General features: G+C 38.8%; 1 protein-coding gene across 1 annotated transcript in view; it reads right to left on the reverse strand.

Moving 5' to 3' along the window:
- MED27 (mediator complex subunit 27) overlaps nucleotides 1–21,803 on the reverse strand; it is a 266,902-nt gene that overhangs the window by 152,081 nt on the left and 93,018 nt on the right. Inside the window, exon 3 of the mRNA XM_007530321.3 lies at nucleotides 19,133–19,263. Within this exon, the coding sequence (XP_007530383.1) occupies nucleotides 19,133–19,263 (131 nt within the window). The remainder of the gene's footprint in view (nucleotides 1–19,132; nucleotides 19,264–21,803) is intronic.

Genomic DNA, 21,803 nt, shown 5'->3' on the forward strand with positions numbered 1-21,803 from the left:
CACATAGTATGAAGCATAAGGACCACACAACGATCCCAGTTCATGCCCCACTCTCCCCACCTGCAGGGGGGGGGGTCTCTCCCCCTCTCTATCTTCCTCTCTTCTCTCAATTTCTCTCTATCCTATCCAAAAGAAAAAAAAAATAGAAAAAAAAAGGCCTCCAGGAGCAGTGAATTCGTGGTACATGCACTGAGCCCTGTGATAACCCTTGAGGTAAAATAAAATAAAATAAAATAAAATAAAATAAAATAAAATAAAAACTACAACATTATAGCCTGAAGCCAGGAGCCAGGAAGGAGATTAGTGCCGTCTGGAAGGATGTAAAAGATGCAGCAGGTTCAAGTGGTGAAGCAGGGCTGCAGGTGTCTCTCTCCCTCTCTATCATTCCCACCCCTCTCGATTTCTGGCTATCTCTATCCAATAAATAAATAAAGACAATAAAAAATAATTTTTTAAAAAAGTCTGTCCTTTAAAAAAAAAAGATGCAGCACGAAGGCCAGGCATACCAGGTTAAGCGCACGTAACAGAAGCACAGGACCCACGCAAGTTTGAGCTCCAGCTCTCCACCTGCCGGGGGGGGGGGGGTCGTCACCTCATAAGCAGTGACGTGATCTGAAGGTGTCTCTCTGTCTCTCTCCCTCCCTAGCTCCCCCTCCCCTCTCATTTATCTCTGTCCTAGCCAATAAAAATTAAAAATGGCTTCCAGGAGCAGTGGATGTGTAGTGTAGGCACCGAACTCGAGCAATAACCCTGAAGGGAGAGAGAGAAAGAGAGAGAGAGAGAGAGATAGATAAAGCAGCAGTGGTGGTCCCCTGGTAAAAGCTTAATTTGCTCTTGCACCCCTCATAGGGACCACATGGATAATTGAGGAAGGCTACAGACCACTACAAACTCAACCAGGAGGGTATCTGTGAGTACAGCCACTGTATTAGAATGTGGCAACTTTGCTAGAGCAGAATAATACTGCCCCTGGACATATAAAACCATTCTGTGTACCCCCACACCCCATTCCATTCAAAAGAATATCAGAACCAACTCACACTCCATGGGATATGGAATACATTTACAGTTTACCTTAGAGCAAGTCTCCTGCCCTGTTATGAAATAGAAGGAAGAGACTTGGATATCTGAACGCCCCTCAGAGTACCAGTGATCCATGGCATTACGTTAATCAGCATGACATGAACAAGAGGTGGCCCGGTCATGGAAGAATTTGGTAAGGCACACTCTATATCCTCCATGTCCATAAAGTGTTTAAGGATCCAGAGGCCAGGTGCTTGCCAAGACATCTTGCTGCTATCACAGTTTTTCATGGCTTCCTCACAGGCCTAAATGTCTATTGCATGTGCCAAGAATGCAAGGATAAAACTGGTTTTTATGTGAAATATTTTCCAAACTTGTTTAAGTACTGGCAGCCTAAGGTAAGGTACCATCTCTGCCCAAAAGGAGAACCGGTTTCTTCTCATGGTGCTATGAAACAGTGGGTTCCCAAGGGTCAGTGTCGCCCTCCTGTGACCACTGATGCATCTGCATCACTCATACTTGGAAATGGGGTTGAGGGACCTTATGAGACCTTGCTCTCATTCTGGCTACTCTTTTGCCAGCATCCATATTAATGGTGATAAACAAATATTTAGCTTGAAAAAAAGGGGGAGGAGGGTTCTAGTCTCACACCTCTCACAAGTTCTCAGCACCCACCCAAAACAAAAATACAAGTTACTGCATTCTATACCTCTTATCACAAGGAAATGAGCATAATTCCCTTTGGGCCCTGTCAGGTTCAAATCCTAAAGTTGGGGGGTGGGGGAAATGAGGGAGCCAAGCACAAACCAACTCTGAGATAGAAATAGCACAATCAAGACACAGCACAAACAGCACCAGAGGCCTCAAGTCCCAGGGCACCCACCACAATTGTCCCATTAATTCTTCTCAGTGTTTGTGTCTACGGTTACATGGGGAATCCCATCTGACCAACTGGATGCAGGGGGAAAAGAGCAAGTCTGCTTTTCAGGTAGGTCACCTTGTTGAGAATGAAGAAACCAAAATACATGGCAGCTGCATTACAGACTCACTTGGGATGGTCTCAAAAACAGCAGTAAGGGAAATACCTCTCCGTGGAGAGAGTTTTAAGCAGAGCAGAAAGGTAACTGCCTCATATGGAGAAAAAAAACAAGTAGCACAAGGTTAGGCTATGCATGGTCTGGGCAGAGTTGAGAGGTCTGGCTGGATCATCCAGAGTGCAGGAGGAAGAATATTGGAAGGGCAATACAAGAAAGTCATGTGCATGAAGGGCGAGAGAACTTTGTATCACATATGAGAGAGGTGCTGAACAACCATGTGGACAAGATGCTCTGACTAGCTGATACCAGCCAACCTGTCAGCATGTTGTACCCATGAACACAATGGCAGAAACAGGCTCAAAAGTATGGATGTGAAATTACAGCTTTCCCCCTGCTGACAGTAGAATGCTCCTATTGGGTATGACTTAGTAGTTTATTTTTAGGGCCTGGGAATGCTCAAAATGTTGTCTATATAAATTAATGGTAATGTTGTCTTATGACCTAAGCTATGACAGAGGTAAATAGGAGAAACAATTGTATACTGGATAGCCAAGTGTGGGTTCCAGAGTTCTAGTACTCATGTTTGACACCAGTCTCATTGCTTCCAAGCTAGGAGACTCTGGATAAGCTCAGAGTCTCAGTATTGTTATCTGTGAACAGTATCCTTCAGAGGACAAATGTTGAGAATTTAATGAATGCCTTTTGTTTGGCTTTCACTACAAACAAGTCATGTGGTATTTCTTTCCTTGCTATAGGCCTGCTTTGATTGGTGATCTCTCATCTTATTTCTCTGAACTCTGAGTCTATAAATCTGGGCTCATTTGTAGAACAGAAATATCTGTTCCTACTGGCTGATAAAGTATTGCTTTTCTGCCAAAAAAACAGTGCTAACAGGGCAGAGCTCCAGGGCCACATGAAGCACCGAAGCAGAAAGCTGGAATTCTCTGTACAAAATTGTTAAAGCCATCCCCTTCTATTTTCTAAGAAATAGAAGCACTTGGGCTTTATGGTTTCTGCTAGGTCACATGTAAGACTCAACAAGCTAATAATTAGCAAAGTATTCTACTTAGGGAAATCTAAGAACAACAGGGGTCAAGGTTTTATTATACAACTCCAAAACATCACCTACAAAAGACAGTCTTGGTTTTTGTTTTATTTTTTTTAATCCTGGTTTCTCTGATTCTACCTCATTGCCCATATGCCCCCAGGAGTGGGAGGTAGTGGTCGAGCATATATGACAGAACTAGAGAACAGTCAAGCAGTTTTTGTCCTCCCTCTGCTACCAGTAAATCTACAACTTCTTTGAGCCAAACACTTTACAATTTGCATTCTTGGTTTCCTTCACAGCACAATGAGAGTAGAAGTAGTTGCCTCCTGGCTCTAAATCTGTGTTCTCATGACATTCTAGACATGACCCTCAACAATGCCTGGGCTCCTATAAGGGGAAAGACAATGTCTATTGAATTAATTAATCTTAGGAGATCTTTACATTACAAATGCTCCTTGTTAAAAAGGTGAAAGAAAGGGATGGAGAGAGTACAAATTTATAAGAACTAATCCTAGTCCTGTATCTGATATGGAAAATTATGTTCCTGATATAGAAAATCAGGTTCCATGCAGATGGGGGAGGTGCATAAAAGAACACTAACTGATAAGAAGAAATGGGAATTCTGGGACAGAGAACAGAAAAATTAGTGTCCATTATTTACTTAATTATAATTATTTTTTACCAAGATCTACAAAAAAATCTGTTTTGCTTTATGTCATAGGAAAAGAACATCTTTCTATAGCTTCTATGCATGGATTTATGCTGGCTTAATGACATGATAAAAATGAAATGAATTTTTATTTTAAACCGTGAGAGACTTATAAGGATATTTTCTGTGGAGTGCTAAGACATAAATGTAGGAAAAGATAAGTACAAGGAACAGAACTCTGGGAAACCTTCAGAGGTTTTAATGAGAGGAGCTAAGGTTGGAGAGGGGGTAGGTTATTGAATTTGTATTGTAGCTAAGGACACCTGGTTTTTTGTTTTTTTTTTTTCTCCAGGATCATTAAATCCCACTGAAGCTGTGTGAGGAGTTGGAAGAGCTAAGAGTTAGATTCCTTTAAAAGATCTATTTGGTTGTCCAAAGATGGTTCACTAGATAAAGCAACACCCTACCATGCCTAGGGCCCTGGGTTTGGGACTCAGAACCTGATGGAAGACTACAGCACTGAGGTAAGCACTATGTAGAGTGGAGTGGAGTGGAGTAGTCTCTCTCTCTCTCTCTCTCTCTCTCTCTCTCTCATAAAAGGACATGAAAAAGTCCTATCAGGAGTGGTGGAATCATGCATGCATGAGGCCCCAGCATTGAAGGAAAAAACAAAACAGAACAAAAAACAAAAACAAACTAGATAGGATTGTCCTTGCTTGGCCTCCAAACACAATAAAGCTCATTAGTTTGATAGTATATAATAAAGTCTACCTCTGGGCAGGGGGCCACAATGGAATCCCTGAAGGTTGCCCCATTCTATATGTTGTGTCCATCAAAGTCAGAGGTTGGTTAGGGTCTTCTGTGTGCTTGATCTGAGATTCAAGCATAGCATAAGTTTCTTATTGTGATTACTAAAGAGTTAAAAATAAGGGTTCCAAAAACAAAGACAAAAGTGGAAAAAGAAAACAACTATATGAGAATGTCTACCTCAGAAAGCATCAGAAAAAAAGAACACTGGACTATGCCCAGATACTCAGTAATTTGCCAAATTTTTCCACCTCATGATACAGAAAACTATCTCCATAGCCTCAGTGAGATGTGGGCTCTGGGCCCCAAAGTAAGTCTCCCTGAGAGTTGAAGGGACCTTTTTTCCCCAGTTTCTTTATTATTAATATTTATTTATAAAAAGGAAGTACTGACAAAACCATAGGATAAGAGGGGTACAACTCCACACAATTCCTACCACCAGAACTCCATATCCCATCCACTCCCCTGATAGCTTTCCTGTTCTTTATCCCTCTGGGAATATGGACCCAGGGTCATTGTGGGATGCAGAAGGTGGAAGGTCTGGCTTCTATAATTGCTTCCCTGCTGAACATGGGCGTCGACAGGTGGGTCCATACTCCCAACCTGCCTCTCTCTTTCCCTAGTGGGATGGGGCTATGGGGAAGTAGGGCTCTGGGGAAGTGGAGCTCCTATGTAGAATTCCACTTCTACTTCTCGTTTCTGTCCTTTCCTTTTGTGCCTTTTGACTGGAGAATGGGGATTAAGTCTATTTTAAGCAGTTGTAACAGATTAAACATTGTATTTAAACTCATTCACAGGGAATTTTAACTTTGCTAAATCCACATCCTTAGGGGAGTCTTTCTTGGTTCCCTAGAGTTGATTACATCATCCTCTTGGGTCCTAAATGCCTCTTTACTTGTCTTCCCAGCATACTTTAAATTCCTACAATAAACATTTATTTATTGCTGAATATATAGTACCTAGCATTAGGGATATCAGATTTTATCTGTTGATTTCTTTTTAATGAAAAAAAAAAAAAGAAAAAAGGCAAAGTAGACTACAAATAAATACCAATTAAAATTAAAGAATGAAAAGAATCTAGACTCCAATGGCTCAAAGATGAGTAAAAATCAGAAGAAATTCAATTAATATGCCTGGCACCAACTATCTCCACACTCACAGCTATGATATAACTATTGGAAAGGAGACAGACAAAGTGATAAGGAAAACATGAACTAATCAAGCAAAACAAAGAAGATTTGGCCCCTTAGGTGCTTCAGGCTCTAATTATTCCCTCTGAATTCTCCATAGCAACTGATGGAATGGCTAGCATATAATAGGTACTTAACAGATTTTTAATAATTTATCTTTGATAGGCTTTACATTAAAGCATTTTCTAAGTAATAAAAGGAAAAGAAACATACATTGCTCAAAAGGAAGTTCTCATGTAATAGACCTTAGCCTTTTTTTTTCTGAACTTCCCTGAAAAAGATATAGAAGTAGAAAATTAAGAGATAAAAAGATGTTTAACAGGGTCAGGTAGTGATATACCTATTACCATGCACAGGACCTGGAATCAAACTGCCAGTCCCCACCTATGAGGGGGAAGCTTCACAAGTGGTGAAGTAGTGCTGCATCTCACTTTCCCTCTCTATCTCCCTTGCCCCTCTGAATTACTCTCTGTCCTATTGCATAAAAAGAAAAAGGTATGTGTGGGGGTGGGGTGGGGTGGCTTCTCAGAGCATTGGATTTACTATGTAGGCACCAAGCTCCAGTGATAATCCTGATGGCAACAAAAAGTAACAATAAACGAACAAATATGTTTAACATCGGTCATTAAGGAAGTACATGATAAAACCACAATTAGATACCAAACTTACGTACTAGAATGTCTAATAATAAAAAGACTACCCGTAAGAATTGCCGATGGTATGGGGCAATTAGAACTCTCAAATGACACACTTTCAGAAGAGTTTAGAATTTTTTATTTTATATTATCATTATTATTGTTATTATTATTATTATTATTACCAGAGCTCTGCTCAGTTCTGTTTTATGATGGTGCTGGAGATTGAACCTGGAACTACGGAGCCTCAGGGACTACGGAGCCTCAGGCTCAAGAATCTCTCTGCATAACCATTATGCTATCTACCCTGCCTAAATTTGGAATTTCTTAAAAAGTTAAATATATATATAATGCGTATATCAACAGATAGTATATTCACAAGTGTTTACCCAAGAGAAATGCAAATATGTGCCTACACAAAACTTGTGTATGAGTGTTTCTACTGGTTTTATTTGCAATAATAAAAACAAAACTGGGAACTATCAAGTCTCCATCAACAAATGGATAAGGAAGTTGGGGTAGACCCACTCAGTGGAAATACTACACAGCAGCAAAAACAAATGATTTGCTAATACATGTTAACAATATGAATGAATCTCTATGTGGAGTATAAAAGGATACATTTTTAAATATACTGTATTGTTTTATTTATATGAGCTTCTAGAAAAAAACAAACTAATAGACAGTGACCAAAATAAGTTCAATGGCTGCCTGAAGACTAAAGGGTAGGCAGGATTAAAAAAGACGCGTGAAGAACTTTGGGGATTAATGAACAGTCATTATCTTGACTCTAGTGGGTAAGGAGAAGATTTCACAGGTGTATACATTTGCCAAAATTTCTGCCCCCACCCCCCCCAAGAAAGCTATAAAAAGATAAAGCTGCAAAAATGGAAAGAATTCCCACCTGCAGGGGGAAATCTTTGTGAGTGGTGAAGCAGGGCTGCAGATGTCTGTCTGTCTCTCTGTCATATTTCTCCCTTCCTCTCGATTTCTAGCTGTCTCTATCTAATAAAGAAAGATAATTTTTAAAAAAATGGAAATAATACATATCTTTATCAGATCTGTAATAAACTAATCTGGGTATACCTCTGACTTATATAAATACATTGTAAAATTCTTTCCATACTAAGTAAAACTAGAGAGTTAATATACCTGTTGCCTCACAAAGCTATAAATATAATCTACGATTAAAACTGTTTTGTTTTTTTTTAGGTTTTATTATTAGAAATTCCCATGTTACCTACCTCTAATGAGGGTTATCACAGTGACTAGTACAGCAAAAAAAACTACTCTGCCCTAAAACTCTCAAGCTAAGAGACCAAGTCATTTCCTCCTCATGCCTGCTTCAGTGTTCCTGATGTCACTATCCCGGTGAAGGTCTACAGAATAATTTTCAGCACAATTGAACAGAGAAACTAACTCACTGCTTCTTGATGATTTGTATCCTAAGCTAGGAACTTTCTGGATCAAAATCTATTGGTTACTAACAGTCTACATCACAGAGAGAAATAAAAAGAAACAGACACACATCAAGAGATGCCACAATTATGTTCCATTCCAGGAAAGGACAAAGAGATGAAAGAAAAAAAAAGTTTCACTTAAACCACTACTGGTTAGGAATGGCATAGTGTGAAATATTAAAGATCTTGAAGCTCTGGCTCTTTGTTATGCAAAAAGGGATTAAAAATAAAAGATCTAGCTTCTATCTGACGAGCTGTACTATATAACCACCCATTTCTTTTCTTCCTTGCCCAATAATGGCCAGAGTGATGTAATAACCACATTAGACAGCTGTCTTCCTGGACAAAATCACCTTGTAAAGGAGAAAAGCAATTAAAAGATGCAATGAAATATCATTTTTAAACTGATTCTCCAGGCTGCCACATTCGACTTAGTACTTAATGGTCAGGTTCTTTATTATAGCTTTCTATTTTATGCAGTCTCTCTTTAATTCAGTATCTATGGAAGACACTGAGTCTTAAATTTTAGTCTATGACATAAAGAGTCTGAGACAGATATAGGACAGATCAGCTGAGAGAGACCAGGGCCAGGACCAGACAGTAAAGGAATTATGTGCCACTTAATAGGAAGAACAAGACGGGAGGGCAGGGTGGCAGGTCTCCATTACCAGCTCCCCTTCTGCTTGCCCTGCTCTGGTCTCAATGTGTGTATCCACAACCAGAGACTCTGGCCACCCAAACATTTGTCAGCGACTCAGAATATTTCTTCAATAATTTAAGCTCTAGATCCTTATCTTTAGGAACATCTCATTGAAATTTTTCAATTATACAAAAATGTAAAGAAAATAGTATAACAAGCTCACCAACAGTATTATGTTCTCATCATCCAGCTTCAACAACCAATAACTTTTCTTTTTTTTTAATCATATATTCCCTCCCTACCTATCCAACAGTTGTGAGAGGGAAGGGGAAGACTGGTGCATTTTAAAGTTAGCAATATCATTTCACCCAGGGCTTCTGAACACCTCAAAATTATGCTTTAGATGGAACTCATCATCTTTCTTACTTGTTTAAGTACATTAGTACTTTTGCACATTTGGATTCCAAACTTGATCAAGGATATACTTAGCCTATAGAAAGTGCCTAATATTGATATATGCTTGTAGAATGAAAAGTATAAACACACACACACAGCAGGGGAGCAGAGAACATGAACCAGAAGGAAGGTCTAGATGGATGGTTTAGAAAGGCTACAGAATGACTTCCTGTCATGACTCAACATTTCTGAGAATAAATGAATTTAAGGAAACCCTTTGGCTTCTGTCCATCGAAAGTGTAACAATCCTGACAACCACAGATTTCTATCCACAACTATTAGTTGAATTAAACATGGTTCTCCAGGGGAGAAAAGGATCTTTTACAACATATATGCTAATGAAGTACAAAGACAGTGCATTTAAAACAAAATGTCCCTATATTTATTCTCCATAGACAGATTTTTACATTAATATTTATAAAGGATTTCTTGTTTATTGCTTCCAGAGATTTTTTTTCCCCTGCCCAAAGAGAGGGGATAAAAGATAAGCAACATGAGCCAATTATGTTTTAAACAGCTACAAAAGACTATCTTATCTATTTGCATTCTGCTACTTGATTAATCTTCCTAATAAACCTCTTTCCACATAGTAGCCCCTGCACATGGTGTCCAGGGGCCTGCTTCTTCCTAATGTATACACTGCAAGGCCTATGCCTAGCTTTGGGGCCCTGTTTGCTGCCAATCCTATTCATCCTTACTCAGCAGGGCCAGGCCTACAATGCCAAATCATCACCTGTAGGCATTTCTACTTTTTAAATGACACCTGGTTCCCAGTCATTTAAATGCTCAGTGAGAAGAGGAGAAGGAAGAAACTTAAAACTGAGGCTATGAAATAAGAACTGAATCTTTAATGTTTGTCAAAAATGGTGACCTCATAAACTTATTCAGTCAACAATACCAATTAGATAAACCACTAAATACTCATGTTTTTTTAAAAAAAAGGCACCCACTGCTTGTATTTCCATGAGGATGGGCAGTGGTGCACCTGGTTGAGCACACATCACAATGTGCACGGATCTGGGTTCAAGCCCCAAGTCCCCACCTATAGGAGGGAAATTTTACAAGAGGTGAAGCAGTAGTGCAGGTATCTCTCATTCTCTCCTGCTCTATCTCAACTTCTCTCTTAATTTCTGTGTCTATCCAATAAATAAACAAATAACTTTTTAGAAGAGAAATGGCCTTTATGATTTGCTCATTCAACTACATTTGCCTGCATCAAGGTTAGGCAGGAAAAAAGAGACAGGGAGTCCTGACCCTCAAAGTCTTACCAGCTTAACCAGAACACCAGTAGTAAATGCCATGGTAAGAGTTACAGAATTATATCCTTTCAGAACTTATGATTTGAAGGCTTCTTTTTGGACAGTCACTGAACCACATATTTCCCTCCCAGTTAATGACAGACTCAAGACAGTTTTCTATCTACTAACAACACAATCACACAAACACATTAAAAAGGACGATTTCAAGAACGATTACTGAGTGTGACTTCTCCAGGCTCTTGAATGAATAAAAAGCAATGAAAGCAAGGCAATAATGGGGACCAGACACATAAGGAAGACTATTCCATAGGTATGGCCTTCAAATACTTTCTGATTCCACTGTCAGAAAATGGAAAACAAACAAATGTGAACAGCAACAACAACAAAAAAAAAAAGCAGAGAAAATGAAATGATGTTTGTGCAGTTGAACTTTTACAATCCAATTGGACAAGGTTGTAGGCTCTTCCCTGTTTCTATTCAGGCTGGCTTCCTGGAATGCTGAATGACCTGACAACACTTTATAGCATTCTCACCCAGCTCCCAGTCACAAGCAGAAAACCTTACAATAGTAAATAACTAGATATACTAGTTCTACTAACCTTTTAACATTTGCACAGAAAACTGGTTGAGACTAGAAGACTGAAAATTATTTTTTGCTGAGGAATATAGTGAATTTCAAAATTGAAGACTCACATATAGGCAACTCTTACTATCAGAGTATTCCTATCAAAATTCAGGACAATGAGTAGATCTGGACAAATATTTTGAGGTAAGAGTAGTATCCCTCACTATTCCTGGAGATGGTTTCACTCTTACAGGAAAAAGACAGAAGTACTAAGTCAGGAAGCTTAAACATGACTGATGCTAATAAATGAGCTTTGGTAGTGTTGGTTATTGGAAACTGATCTCTTCCTTATTAATGTGGTCCCACAATGGAGAGGAAGATTTCTCTATGTTCTAGAATGCAAACAATGTTTTAATCTTTAATTATATTCTCAATTTCAACTCTTCTGGAGAGTTATAGCCACCTAGTCCTAGGATTATTTCTTTATTACATATTCTCTCAGTGGTATTTAATGAATATTGTTACTTAATACTTGACAGTGGGGAAAGAAGGACTTAGTGAGTGAATTTCTACCCAAGTTTTGATGACTTTTTCCCAAACTCAGGAAACTTAGAGCTGCAAAGTTCTCTGTTTCCTTTTGGGACATTCAGTCTAAGCAATACACTTATTCTGCTTGCCAGCCCAAGCACAGAGAAAACCAGCCTGGTTAATGAGCATCCCTGGAAAAAGAGATTCAGGTTAGAATGCTCTGCATTTCTAAAATTCCTTGCCATGAACCATGCTGCTCTTCATTTATGATTTACTCATGATTTCTCTGCTCAGAAGCAGACAAAATACCTCTTTAAAAAAAAAAGGATAAAAAGAGATGACAAATATTTTTGTTCAAGACTATTCTCACTAACAAAGCTGAATTTAATATAAACTTAAATTTATCCATTTACTATCAAATTCTCCACTTAACAAATTATCAAGAGCCCCAGGAGGCAAAACAAAGGCCAAGTGATCACAAAAAAAAAAAGTCCCTACACAGAAGCAGTTCGATCCCCTGCAGCATATGTACTAGAGTGATGTCTGTTTTTTTCTCTCTCTCCTCCTACCTTTCTAATAAATAAATAAAATCTTTAAAATAAAAAAAAAAAAAAGATTTATGTATGGCATAGTAACAACAAAAAATCGGGGCGTCATATCTGTGAGAACCAGAGGGGAAAATCACTTAAATGGGGAAAGGGGGAAAAAATGTATTAAAAATCAGCACTAGACAAGATAATGATGTAATGGCCAGGAAGCTACAGGAGGAGTTTAATAAGCTTCATCTTGGCAAATATTTGCCCTGCTCAGTTTAAACATCAACAACCAGGATAAGCCCCCACTTCATCCATCACTACTGCCAAGGAGAGATGTATGTCACTGCTTTGCTCTCCAACATTCCTACTGGTTTTACATTAAGTCAAAGACAACAAGAGCCTTTCAAGAATAGAAGCAGCATTTACCACATGCCTTGGAAAGTATCCAGTCATCTGTATAAGCGCTACGTACAATTACAAGCTGATGATCTTCATAGGAATTAGTGTGCAAAACAGTGACAGAAAATGAGTCTTTCTGTTAAACTCCCAGATGCAAATCAGTGTCCATACTGAAGGCAATCTATTGTTCAAACACTGGACCTTTAGGTGTACATAGTATGTCACTGTCCTTGTAACCGTCTAAATCGGTAGTATTTCTTTGCTATAACTCTTGTCCCCTGCATGCTATTTTGTGTTACTGTTGTTATTCAAACCTGAGGCGGATCATTCAAGTACAGGATATTGAACTGAAGACCCCTTGCATTTTGAGGGGTTTTAGGCAATACTGAAACAAGTGCAAAATATTAGGAAATGCCACTGATGTTCCAAAAGACATTAAGGAATACTATCTAGGATTAAAATGGAATGAACCACTGACATGTATAACATAGGTGAATCTCCAAAACATCATGCTGAGCAAAGAAACTGGAAGGGAAACATAATCTTCTGCATAATCTTCTGTATGGCTTTTAGAAGAGGGAGAATGAGTATATAGAGAGAGGAATCAGAACAGTAGTTGCCTGGGTTGTTCAAAAAATTAGAGGCAAGTATAGTCAATGCTTTCAAAAAGTTTTGTTAAAAAGAGAAGAGAAATAAGATGTAAGCCAGAAGAAGTGGGATTAAGAGTCAGGTGTGTCTTATAGAAAATTTCTTTTTGGCTAAGCAAGTTTGCAGTATTTCCAAGAAAGATCAGGAGAAATACTGAGGGTCAGGAGAGAAAAAATATAAGACAAGTGGAGAAATTGCCCACCATACATGAATGGGGATGGGGCCCAGTACACAGCAGACAACACAGTTGTTCTTAACTGGGAGCAATGCATCCCTAGTGAAGAGAGAATAGGCAGGCTGCCAAAGGAAATATACCCCTTAATTCAGCAACAACTTTTCATAAAAGATAATACAAACTGTATGTCCTAACAATTCTAGGTGAGAGAATACTTCTGTTAGATAAAAAAATTCCCTCAAACTTAAATGAAATCTATGTGTGCAGAGTAAGAACACAAAGAAGCCTTTCACTTCTGTTGTCACTGAAAATTCACATTTTGGCAACTAGGTGGTGGTACACTTGGTTAAGCACACATATTACCATGTGCAAAGACCTGGGTTCGAGCCCCCACTCCCCACCTGCGGGGAGGACACTTCACAAGCAGTGAAATAGGTCTGCAGGTCTCTTATCTTTCCTTCTCTCCTCTCAATTTTTCTGTCCTATCTAATAAAAATTAGAAAGGAAAAAAAAACAGGAAAAAATTATCAACAGGAGTAGTATATTTGTAGTGCTGGCACCAAGCCCCAATGAAAACCCTGGTGGCAAATAAAAAATAAATATTAAAAATATATAAATAAATAAAAATAAGCACTTCATCAGGCCAAGCTGTTAAAACTCATGAGTTTTAAGCCATTCAGTTTGGCCATGCTGGTTAAAAACCAGTATCCTATATAGTGTAAAAATACATAAAAAAAAAAATGTATCATGAAGTTAAGCTCTGCTATCAAAGAGAGAGCACAGGTAAACATGAATGAGTGAAATAAGGTAGCCATTTTCCATGAATGATTTCAATCCCACAAGTGTCAGAAGTCTGGTAACGTTCACTCAATAACGGGAGGCACAGTTACTTTATGAAATGATAGTGTCTCTTCCAATGAAGACTTAATATGAACACTGGATAAAAAGTGGGGTCACCTCATCTATGTCCACTTAACATTAACACATGAGTAAAATAAAAACTTTCATCAACCTCAATGTACTATAGTCGATCTTATGTCCTATGGTGGAACAAATGACAGTTTGGTGGAGGGTGACACATATCTTGGGGAAATATGGCAATGCACCTGTGCCTGACAACAATTCTGTAGATCAGCAGTCCCTCAATAAAATGGTACTAAAGTTAAAAAAAAAAAAAAGAGAGAGAGAGAGAGAGAGAAAAAACAAAAAGATCTTTCATCATGAGCATGTTTGTCTTTACATGAACTTCTTTAGGAAGAAACAGTCATCATTAATCCCATAAATCACTAATCCTATGAGGAATCTGAGACTTCAAAGACTTCTACTGTTTAAAAAAAAAAAATGGAACAAATAGCCTACTTCTTGTAACGCCTGTGGTTTCAGCAAAATTCGGAGAGCCAGCGGTTGTGAGCTAGTTAGTGACAGTAGTACCAAGCAGCTGCTGGCAAGTAAGTGCAGAAGCTCACTTGTCACCAAATTACCACAGGTACCGAGTCACAGGGGAGGGTATGGGAGGAACTCAGTTACATGGCTTCACTAATTTCCTCCACTGTTCAGAAAGATACCTTTCATGAAAATCCTGCAAGTCTAGGAAAAAATCATCCAGCTTTTTGGATGAAAGCAAGCCCTCATTTTTCTCAAGAGGCAATGAAAGAATGTATGGGAGTTTGGGCAGGCATCCTTGAAGGGGTCTTTCTCAGCACAGTGCCCGCGGCCTCCTGATGCACTTTATATTGGCATCACTAGGCCTTAGCATGTTTTACTGTGATTCCCTGCAACCTGCTTGTTCCTCTGTTTCTTCTACTCAGAGCTGCCTAAAAGATCAAATTCTATCTTACTCACCTACAGATCTCCAGCAAAGTACCAAGAGCCAGCCTCTTCTACATCCTGAATAAGTAAGTGAATGGGGCTTCACGAGCAGTGAAGCAGGTGTCTCTTTCTCTCTCCCTAGCTCCCCCTTCCCTCTCAGTTTCTCTATCGAAAAAAAAAAAATGAATAAATAAAATACTTTTTTAAAGTTCCTTTCCTGGTCTTGCTGTAGGTAACTAATTTAAATATATATTAATAAAAATTTTGTAATTGGTAGTCCGCAGAATACAAGCATAAAATGGCTAATCAATATATGAACATTTCATAAATTCGTCAGGCTAGCTTCACGGGCGGGAGAGAGAGACGACCAGGGACTCATGGCTGAGTGGTACGCAGCTCAGTCTTTATTCATGTGGAATGCAGCGCAATCTAAGCCCATCTCTAATCACAATCCTGTCCTTATATATCCTGAGGCGGAAGAGTCAGGTCCGAAGAGGATGTACATAGAATAGGGGGTGGGGAGAAGGAAAAAGTGTGCAAAACAGTGAGGATTAAACCAATGCCCTGGAAGCAGGGCGGTGCTTAGTTAACAGTGGTTATGTAAATAGAATACAGTGTTAAGCAGGGGGGATTAAACCAATGAAACAGAAGGGGTCTTAGAAGCATAATTTAGAAGCATACCAACATAAATTAAATTATGCCAGCTTAAAAATCTAACAACTATACTCAATAAATGCCGGGATATGATACAGAATAATATTCCAGTATAAAACTTTTATGGAGGTCATATCCACAAGGATATGGCCTGTGGTGGCTCAGGAGGTAAAATGCAAGCTCTGCCGTGCATGAGGCTCTGGGCTTGATTCCAAGTACCGCACAGAACACTAAGGACAGCACAGAGGGAACTCCATGGATGGTGTAGCAGGACTTTGGTGTCACTCTTTCTCTCACTTTTCCTGCCTCTCTTCTCTCTCTTTGCTTCTAAAAAATTACGGAATAGAAATTGGGCTGGGGAGACAGTTCAGCAGTACTGCACATGTACAAGGCTCTGGATTCATCCCCTAGCTAATAAACCAATTATATATTATGTAAACAAGTATTTTATTTCCTTTGATTTTTGTTAGTGTTTCAACTCCAGACATCTAACACAACAGTGGTACATAGTAGGTGCTCAATAAAACACAATGAATGCCTTTTAGCTAAAGCACTTGCCTACTTGTCAGTAATTCTATAAAGGGACTCCAGGACAATTTGAGTCCAAAAAAACTCAGTCATATGAAATGGCAGTAGTCAATTTTCACAGAAAATATGCTACTAAGTATAGGAAATCATTTCAATGTTGTATTCTTAGGACACAGTAACCACTTTTCTCTTTGAAACTAATTATTTTGAGTGATTTATTATAAATTTATAATGACAGTTGTGAACACTGCTTCCCCTCACCCCCCTCCTTTTTTTGGCACAAGAACAGCGTCTGTTGATTGCCTTGGTGCTTAAAATAGTTTCTGAGTATCCTCATAATAGCATGTCACCTGTAAACAGGTTTCAAGCCAATGCAAATTAACAAATGGTGAACAGATGGACTAAGAACTGACTTTTGTCAAGAGAGAGTTAGCAACAAACACTTTCTGGCTCCAGTCTTTTGGGACCGTTAGAAAGTCTTTCACTTCTAGCCAAGCATCTTGTCTCAGAAGACGATCCATGCAGGGAAAGTGACAAGTTACAAGGCTCATTCGACTTTTGAGAACTGAATGTTGAGATCTGTAAAATCACTGAGAAACAATATAGTAATGTTCCCAAGAAGCTTTCTGACAAACAGTGAATTCTCTCTGTGTATTTATGACATCACCCAAAATTTTCCCTATAGTTCTGACAAACATACCACCTGTGCATACAGCAGATAAAAAAAATGTTGAGGGGCTGGGTGGTGGTGCACCTGGTTGAGCATGCATGTTACAAAGCTCAAGGACCCGGGTTCAAGCTCCTGGTCCCCACCTGCAGGGGGAAAGCTTTGCAAGTGGTGAAGCAGGGCTACAGGTGTCTCTCTGTCTCCCTCCCTCTCTATCACTGTATCCCTCCCCTCTCAATTTCTGGTTGTCTCTATCCAATAAACAAATAAAGATTTTTTTAAAATGTAAGCATCCTAAACCAGGGAGACTGGAAGGTGGCACACCTGGTTGAGTGCACATCACAATGGGCAAGGACCCAGGTTCAAGCCCCTGGCTCCCATCTGTAGGGGGAAAGCTTCACACGTGGTGAAGCTGTGCTGCAGGTGTCTCTCTGACTCTCTCCCTCTCTATCTCTCCCTTCCTCTAAATTTCTGGCTATCTCTATCCAATCAATAACTAAAGATAATAATAATAATAATAATAATAAATCATCCTAAACTAGAAGCAAATGTTAATGAGGAGGACTGAAAATCACAGAGATGGTGGTTTCAGGAATGTCCACAGTGAGCCTGAATTCCTAAAGTCAACTCCTGCGCCTTCCCCAGTTCTTCACCAGCCTTTCCCCTCTCCATCGTCCAAGTGTCCACCTAACACCATCCCCTTGCTGGCCTTTGTCAGTAACCCAAGATAAACTGTTTCTCTCTCCCAGTCTAACACCTTAACATTCTATGTATTCCATTCCTAAGTACCAGTCATAACTATAAATTATTGTACTAATCTCTGCATTTGCTTAGGGGTACTATTTTTCCTCCCAGTGATCAAAACTATTCAGGAAGATGACAGTACATCTGTCTTGTTCATACTCGCATCTCTAATGGCTAGGACAGTAGTTTGCCAGTAGTAGATACAATAAACACGGGTCAAACTGAAAATAAATGTGGTCTTGATCTTAAACAGAGGCAAATGATTTGGATCTCATTTGCAAATGCACCTTCAGATGAGGAATTTTAAACTGTAGTTTCCAACTGAAGATGAATATAAGAGAGGGGTGTGATAGGGTGGCAGCCAGGGTTCAAGAATGCATTTAATGTCCAAGACAAGCCTTTTAGGAGTACTGTCCCTCAGCACAGTGTGTGCACTCATAGAAAGACAGCTTCTTTTTCTGTCTGAAATTTTTCTTTTTTTTAAAGTTTATTTTAAAAATAAAAAATAGAAGCTATCAACAAAAAACATAGAATAAGAGAGGTAAAATTTCACACATTTCTCACTGCCAGAGTCCCCTATCCCATTCGCTCCTCTAGAAGCTTTCCTATTCTTTATCTCTCTGGTAGTATGGACCCAGGATCATTATGAGGGAAAGACAGCTATTTTACTTTTCTGATTCCAAATTACTGATCGTGTCTTGACCCTTACTTTCTAGTTTTTTCCGTAAAGTGATGCAACAGGCAGATGGATGAATTAACTGTGAGAAATCAAAGGACAACAAAAAGAACAACCTGGATGAATCTAGTAGATAATGTGCTGAACCAAAAAAAAAAAAAAAAAAGCTAATACAAAAAAATTATTATTGTGTGGTTCTATTTATATAAAGCTCAAAAGCAGGTAAAATGAATTGTTCAAAGAAGCCAAAATAGTATTAGACTTGAGGAGGGAAATGTCAAACACACAGACTAGGAATATGTGGAGGAAGCTTTATGAAATTATAACAGCAATGGCTAACATGGCTTGAACTGGATAGTAATTAAATGGTTATTTACATATAAAAAAGCATCAAGCTACAGACTTTATGAAACTTATAGTGCCTGTTGTTCTTCCTAAAGAGAAAAAGAAGAGCACATGTATTATTATTCTTTTTGTGGTGTTATTCATCAGCTCTAGCTATTGGTGGTATCAGGGACTGTAGCAGGGACCTCTTGCATGCAAGTCCTGTGTGTTACTCCTGGGCTATTCCCATCACCCACTGCTATTTTTAAAAGAACGGATAAGCCCAGTACTGATTCTAATCCAAGTTCTACCATATTTTTCCAGGAACCTGTAATTTATTAAAATGGGCTCCTCTGCTTGTAAAATAAGGACGAAAGTACTTATTCTCTGTCAACTATGAGCATGTGGTAAGGAAACAAAGAAACAGCTAAAAGAGATCTTAAAATCCAAGACAGAAAAGTCACACACAAAGTACATAAACAACAAACTGTGCCATAACTGCTTCACAAAGGTCTTTACAAAATATGTCACCTACATATCACGGTGATATCTATCTTTACAGTTTTTTTCTTTAAGTATGAAACAATTTTGCAAAAGTAACCCTCCATTAGCCAAAAACAAGTACAAAGTAGAATTCAACTAAGGCAAATAACACTATTTAGACACATTACTCACTGTGGTGGTAAGACAAGAGTGGTGGGTTGTGCCTTTGGTCTACGTTTAGCAGATACTCCCATCTGATTAGCAGAACGTTTCAAGGACTGCTGATTCAAAAGGCCAGATGCTAGACCTGCATGGTACTGCAACTATAGGGAAAAAAAAGGGGGGGGTGGGGAAACAGCATTTGGTAAAGGCAGTATATGTCGTATCAAAGTACCAACATTAAATACATCTCATTCCCATAGAACATTTAAAAAATATTTTGTTTGTTTTTAATTATATATACCTATACCTATACCTATACCTATACCTATACCTATACATATAGATGGAGATAGACACATGCCAGAGCACTGCTCAGCTCTGCCTTATGGTGACTCTGGGAATTGATCCTGGGACCTAAGAGCCTCAGGCATAAAAGTCTGTTACATAACCATTAGGCTGTTTCCCCAGACTGCTGATAGGACATTTTACATAATTTCAAACATAGCTGTTAAGACCAACTAAATGCCTGAAGACAAGTGACTGAATAACTTAGTTGTGGGATATATATTCAAGAAAGTACTATTCTATAGGAAAAAAAAGTTGAGATTATACCATTTGGAACAAAAATGGAAGTGGAAGTGACTATGCTACGTGAACTAAGAGGTGAAGGACAACACTGGATGGTTTTGCTCATATATGGAATATAGATAAATAAGTGAACTAGGAAAAAAAAGGTAAGCAAGTTGTCTCCTGGACTTTGTGAGAGCTAATGTGTCTGGGGGGAAGGGGAGCAAGCACAGAACTTAAGTCAATGGTGTGGTAAGTTACACTTGTGGAGCTGTGAAAAGACCTCTGAAATCTTCTAACTCTGTAAAACACTGTTAAGTTACTAATAGAAACACACAACTGATAACACTTTTCTTCAAGGAATTTATTAATAAAGAAATAATTGACAACTTGGAAAACAAGCATCTATAAGACTATCTAGTACAGCAATACATGATGAAAGACAATCTAGATGCCCAAGAACAACTAGAAAACTGATTAAAACACAGGGGAAAAAAAACTTTACATCATTGTGTTGGATTAAGAAGAAAAGATTACAAATAGAGAAAATTAAAAAGATGTTCCCCAAATGGTATACTTAATGGTATACTTCTAAGTAATAATGAATAGTTGGATAATTTCACTTTATTTCCTACTATTCATATACATCTTATATAAGATGTTTTATATTCAAAGTCTATGTTATTTATTTATTTATTTATTTATTTATTTATTTATTTATTGCCTTCAGGGTTATCACTGGGCCTCGGTGCCAGAACTTGAATCCACAGCTCCCAGTGATCATTCTGTTCCTCTTTTTTTTTTTTTTTAATTTTATTCAATAGGGGAGAGAGAGAAATTGAGATGGGAGAGGGAAACAAAAAAACAGACACCTGCAAACCTGCTTCACCACTCGTGAAGCATCTCCCGGCAGGTGGGGAGTGGGGGATTCAAACCAGAGCTTTGCACATAATACTAAGTACACTTAACCAGGTGTGCCACTGCCTGGTCCCCAAACCCTATGTTATTTTTTTATAAAATGATCCAGAGAATGTCCTTTTTTAAAAAAATTTATTCCCTTTTATTTATTGTTGTAGTTATTATTGTTGTTGTTACTGATGTCATTGTTATTGGATAGGACAGAGAGAAATGGAGAGAGGAGGGGAAGAGAAAGACAGACACCTGCAGACCTGCTTCACCTCTTGTGAAGCAATTCTCCTGCAGGTGGGGAGGCGGGGGCTCAAACGGAGATCATTACGCTGGTCCTTGCGCTTTGCAGCCATCTGCGCTTAACCCACTGCACTACAGCCCGACTCCCAGAATGTCCTTTTTAAAATTATCTTTGCTTATTTGGTAGAGACAGCCAGAAACCAAAAGGAAGAGGATCCAGAGAGTAAGAGACAGAGAGATACCTGCAGCCCTGCTCCACCACTCATGAAATTTTCCTTGTGCAGGTTGGGAACTAGGGGCTTGGACCCAGGTCCTTGAGCACTGTAGCATGTAAGCTCAACCAGGAGCACCACCACCCAGCCCCTAGACAGTTTCCTTAAAGACAAATTACCAATAGTTCTGGGAATTCTTACTACTATAATGTCTTATAATAAAAGCTATAGAACTCATCATCTACTATGGAAGCAATGACTACAAGGATTAAACTAGATGGTAGCTACAAGGGTATTTAAATGTATGGAAAATCATCAAGCTATAGACATATATTACTATTTTTATTTTGTTCATTTAACCAGATCATCGCTCAGCTCTCACTGTCAGTGGTACCAAATAGAGTTAAACCAGAATACAATATAAGGTATGCTATGCAAAGTCAAACATCACAGTTTTCAATGGTGAAACTACAAATATAAATCATAAAAATAAAGTCATAGGGGGTTGGGTGGTAGGCACAATGGGTTAAGCGCATATGGCGCGAAGTGCAAGAAACAGCGTAAAGGTCGCTTCAAAAGCAGTGAAGCAGGCCTGCAAGTGTCTATCTTTCTCTCCCCTTCTCTGTCTTCCCTTCCTCTCTTGATTTCTCCCTGTCCTATCCAACAATGGCAGCAATAACAACAACAACAAAATAGAAAAATAGAAAAAATAGCCACCAGGAGCAGTAGATTCATAGTACGGGCACTGAGCCCCAGCAATAACCCTGGAGGCA

This window comes from Erinaceus europaeus, chromosome 10 (assembly GCF_950295315.1).
Source record: "Erinaceus europaeus chromosome 10, mEriEur2.1, whole genome shotgun sequence".
Taxonomy (NCBI): domain Eukaryota; kingdom Metazoa; phylum Chordata; class Mammalia; order Eulipotyphla; family Erinaceidae; genus Erinaceus; species Erinaceus europaeus.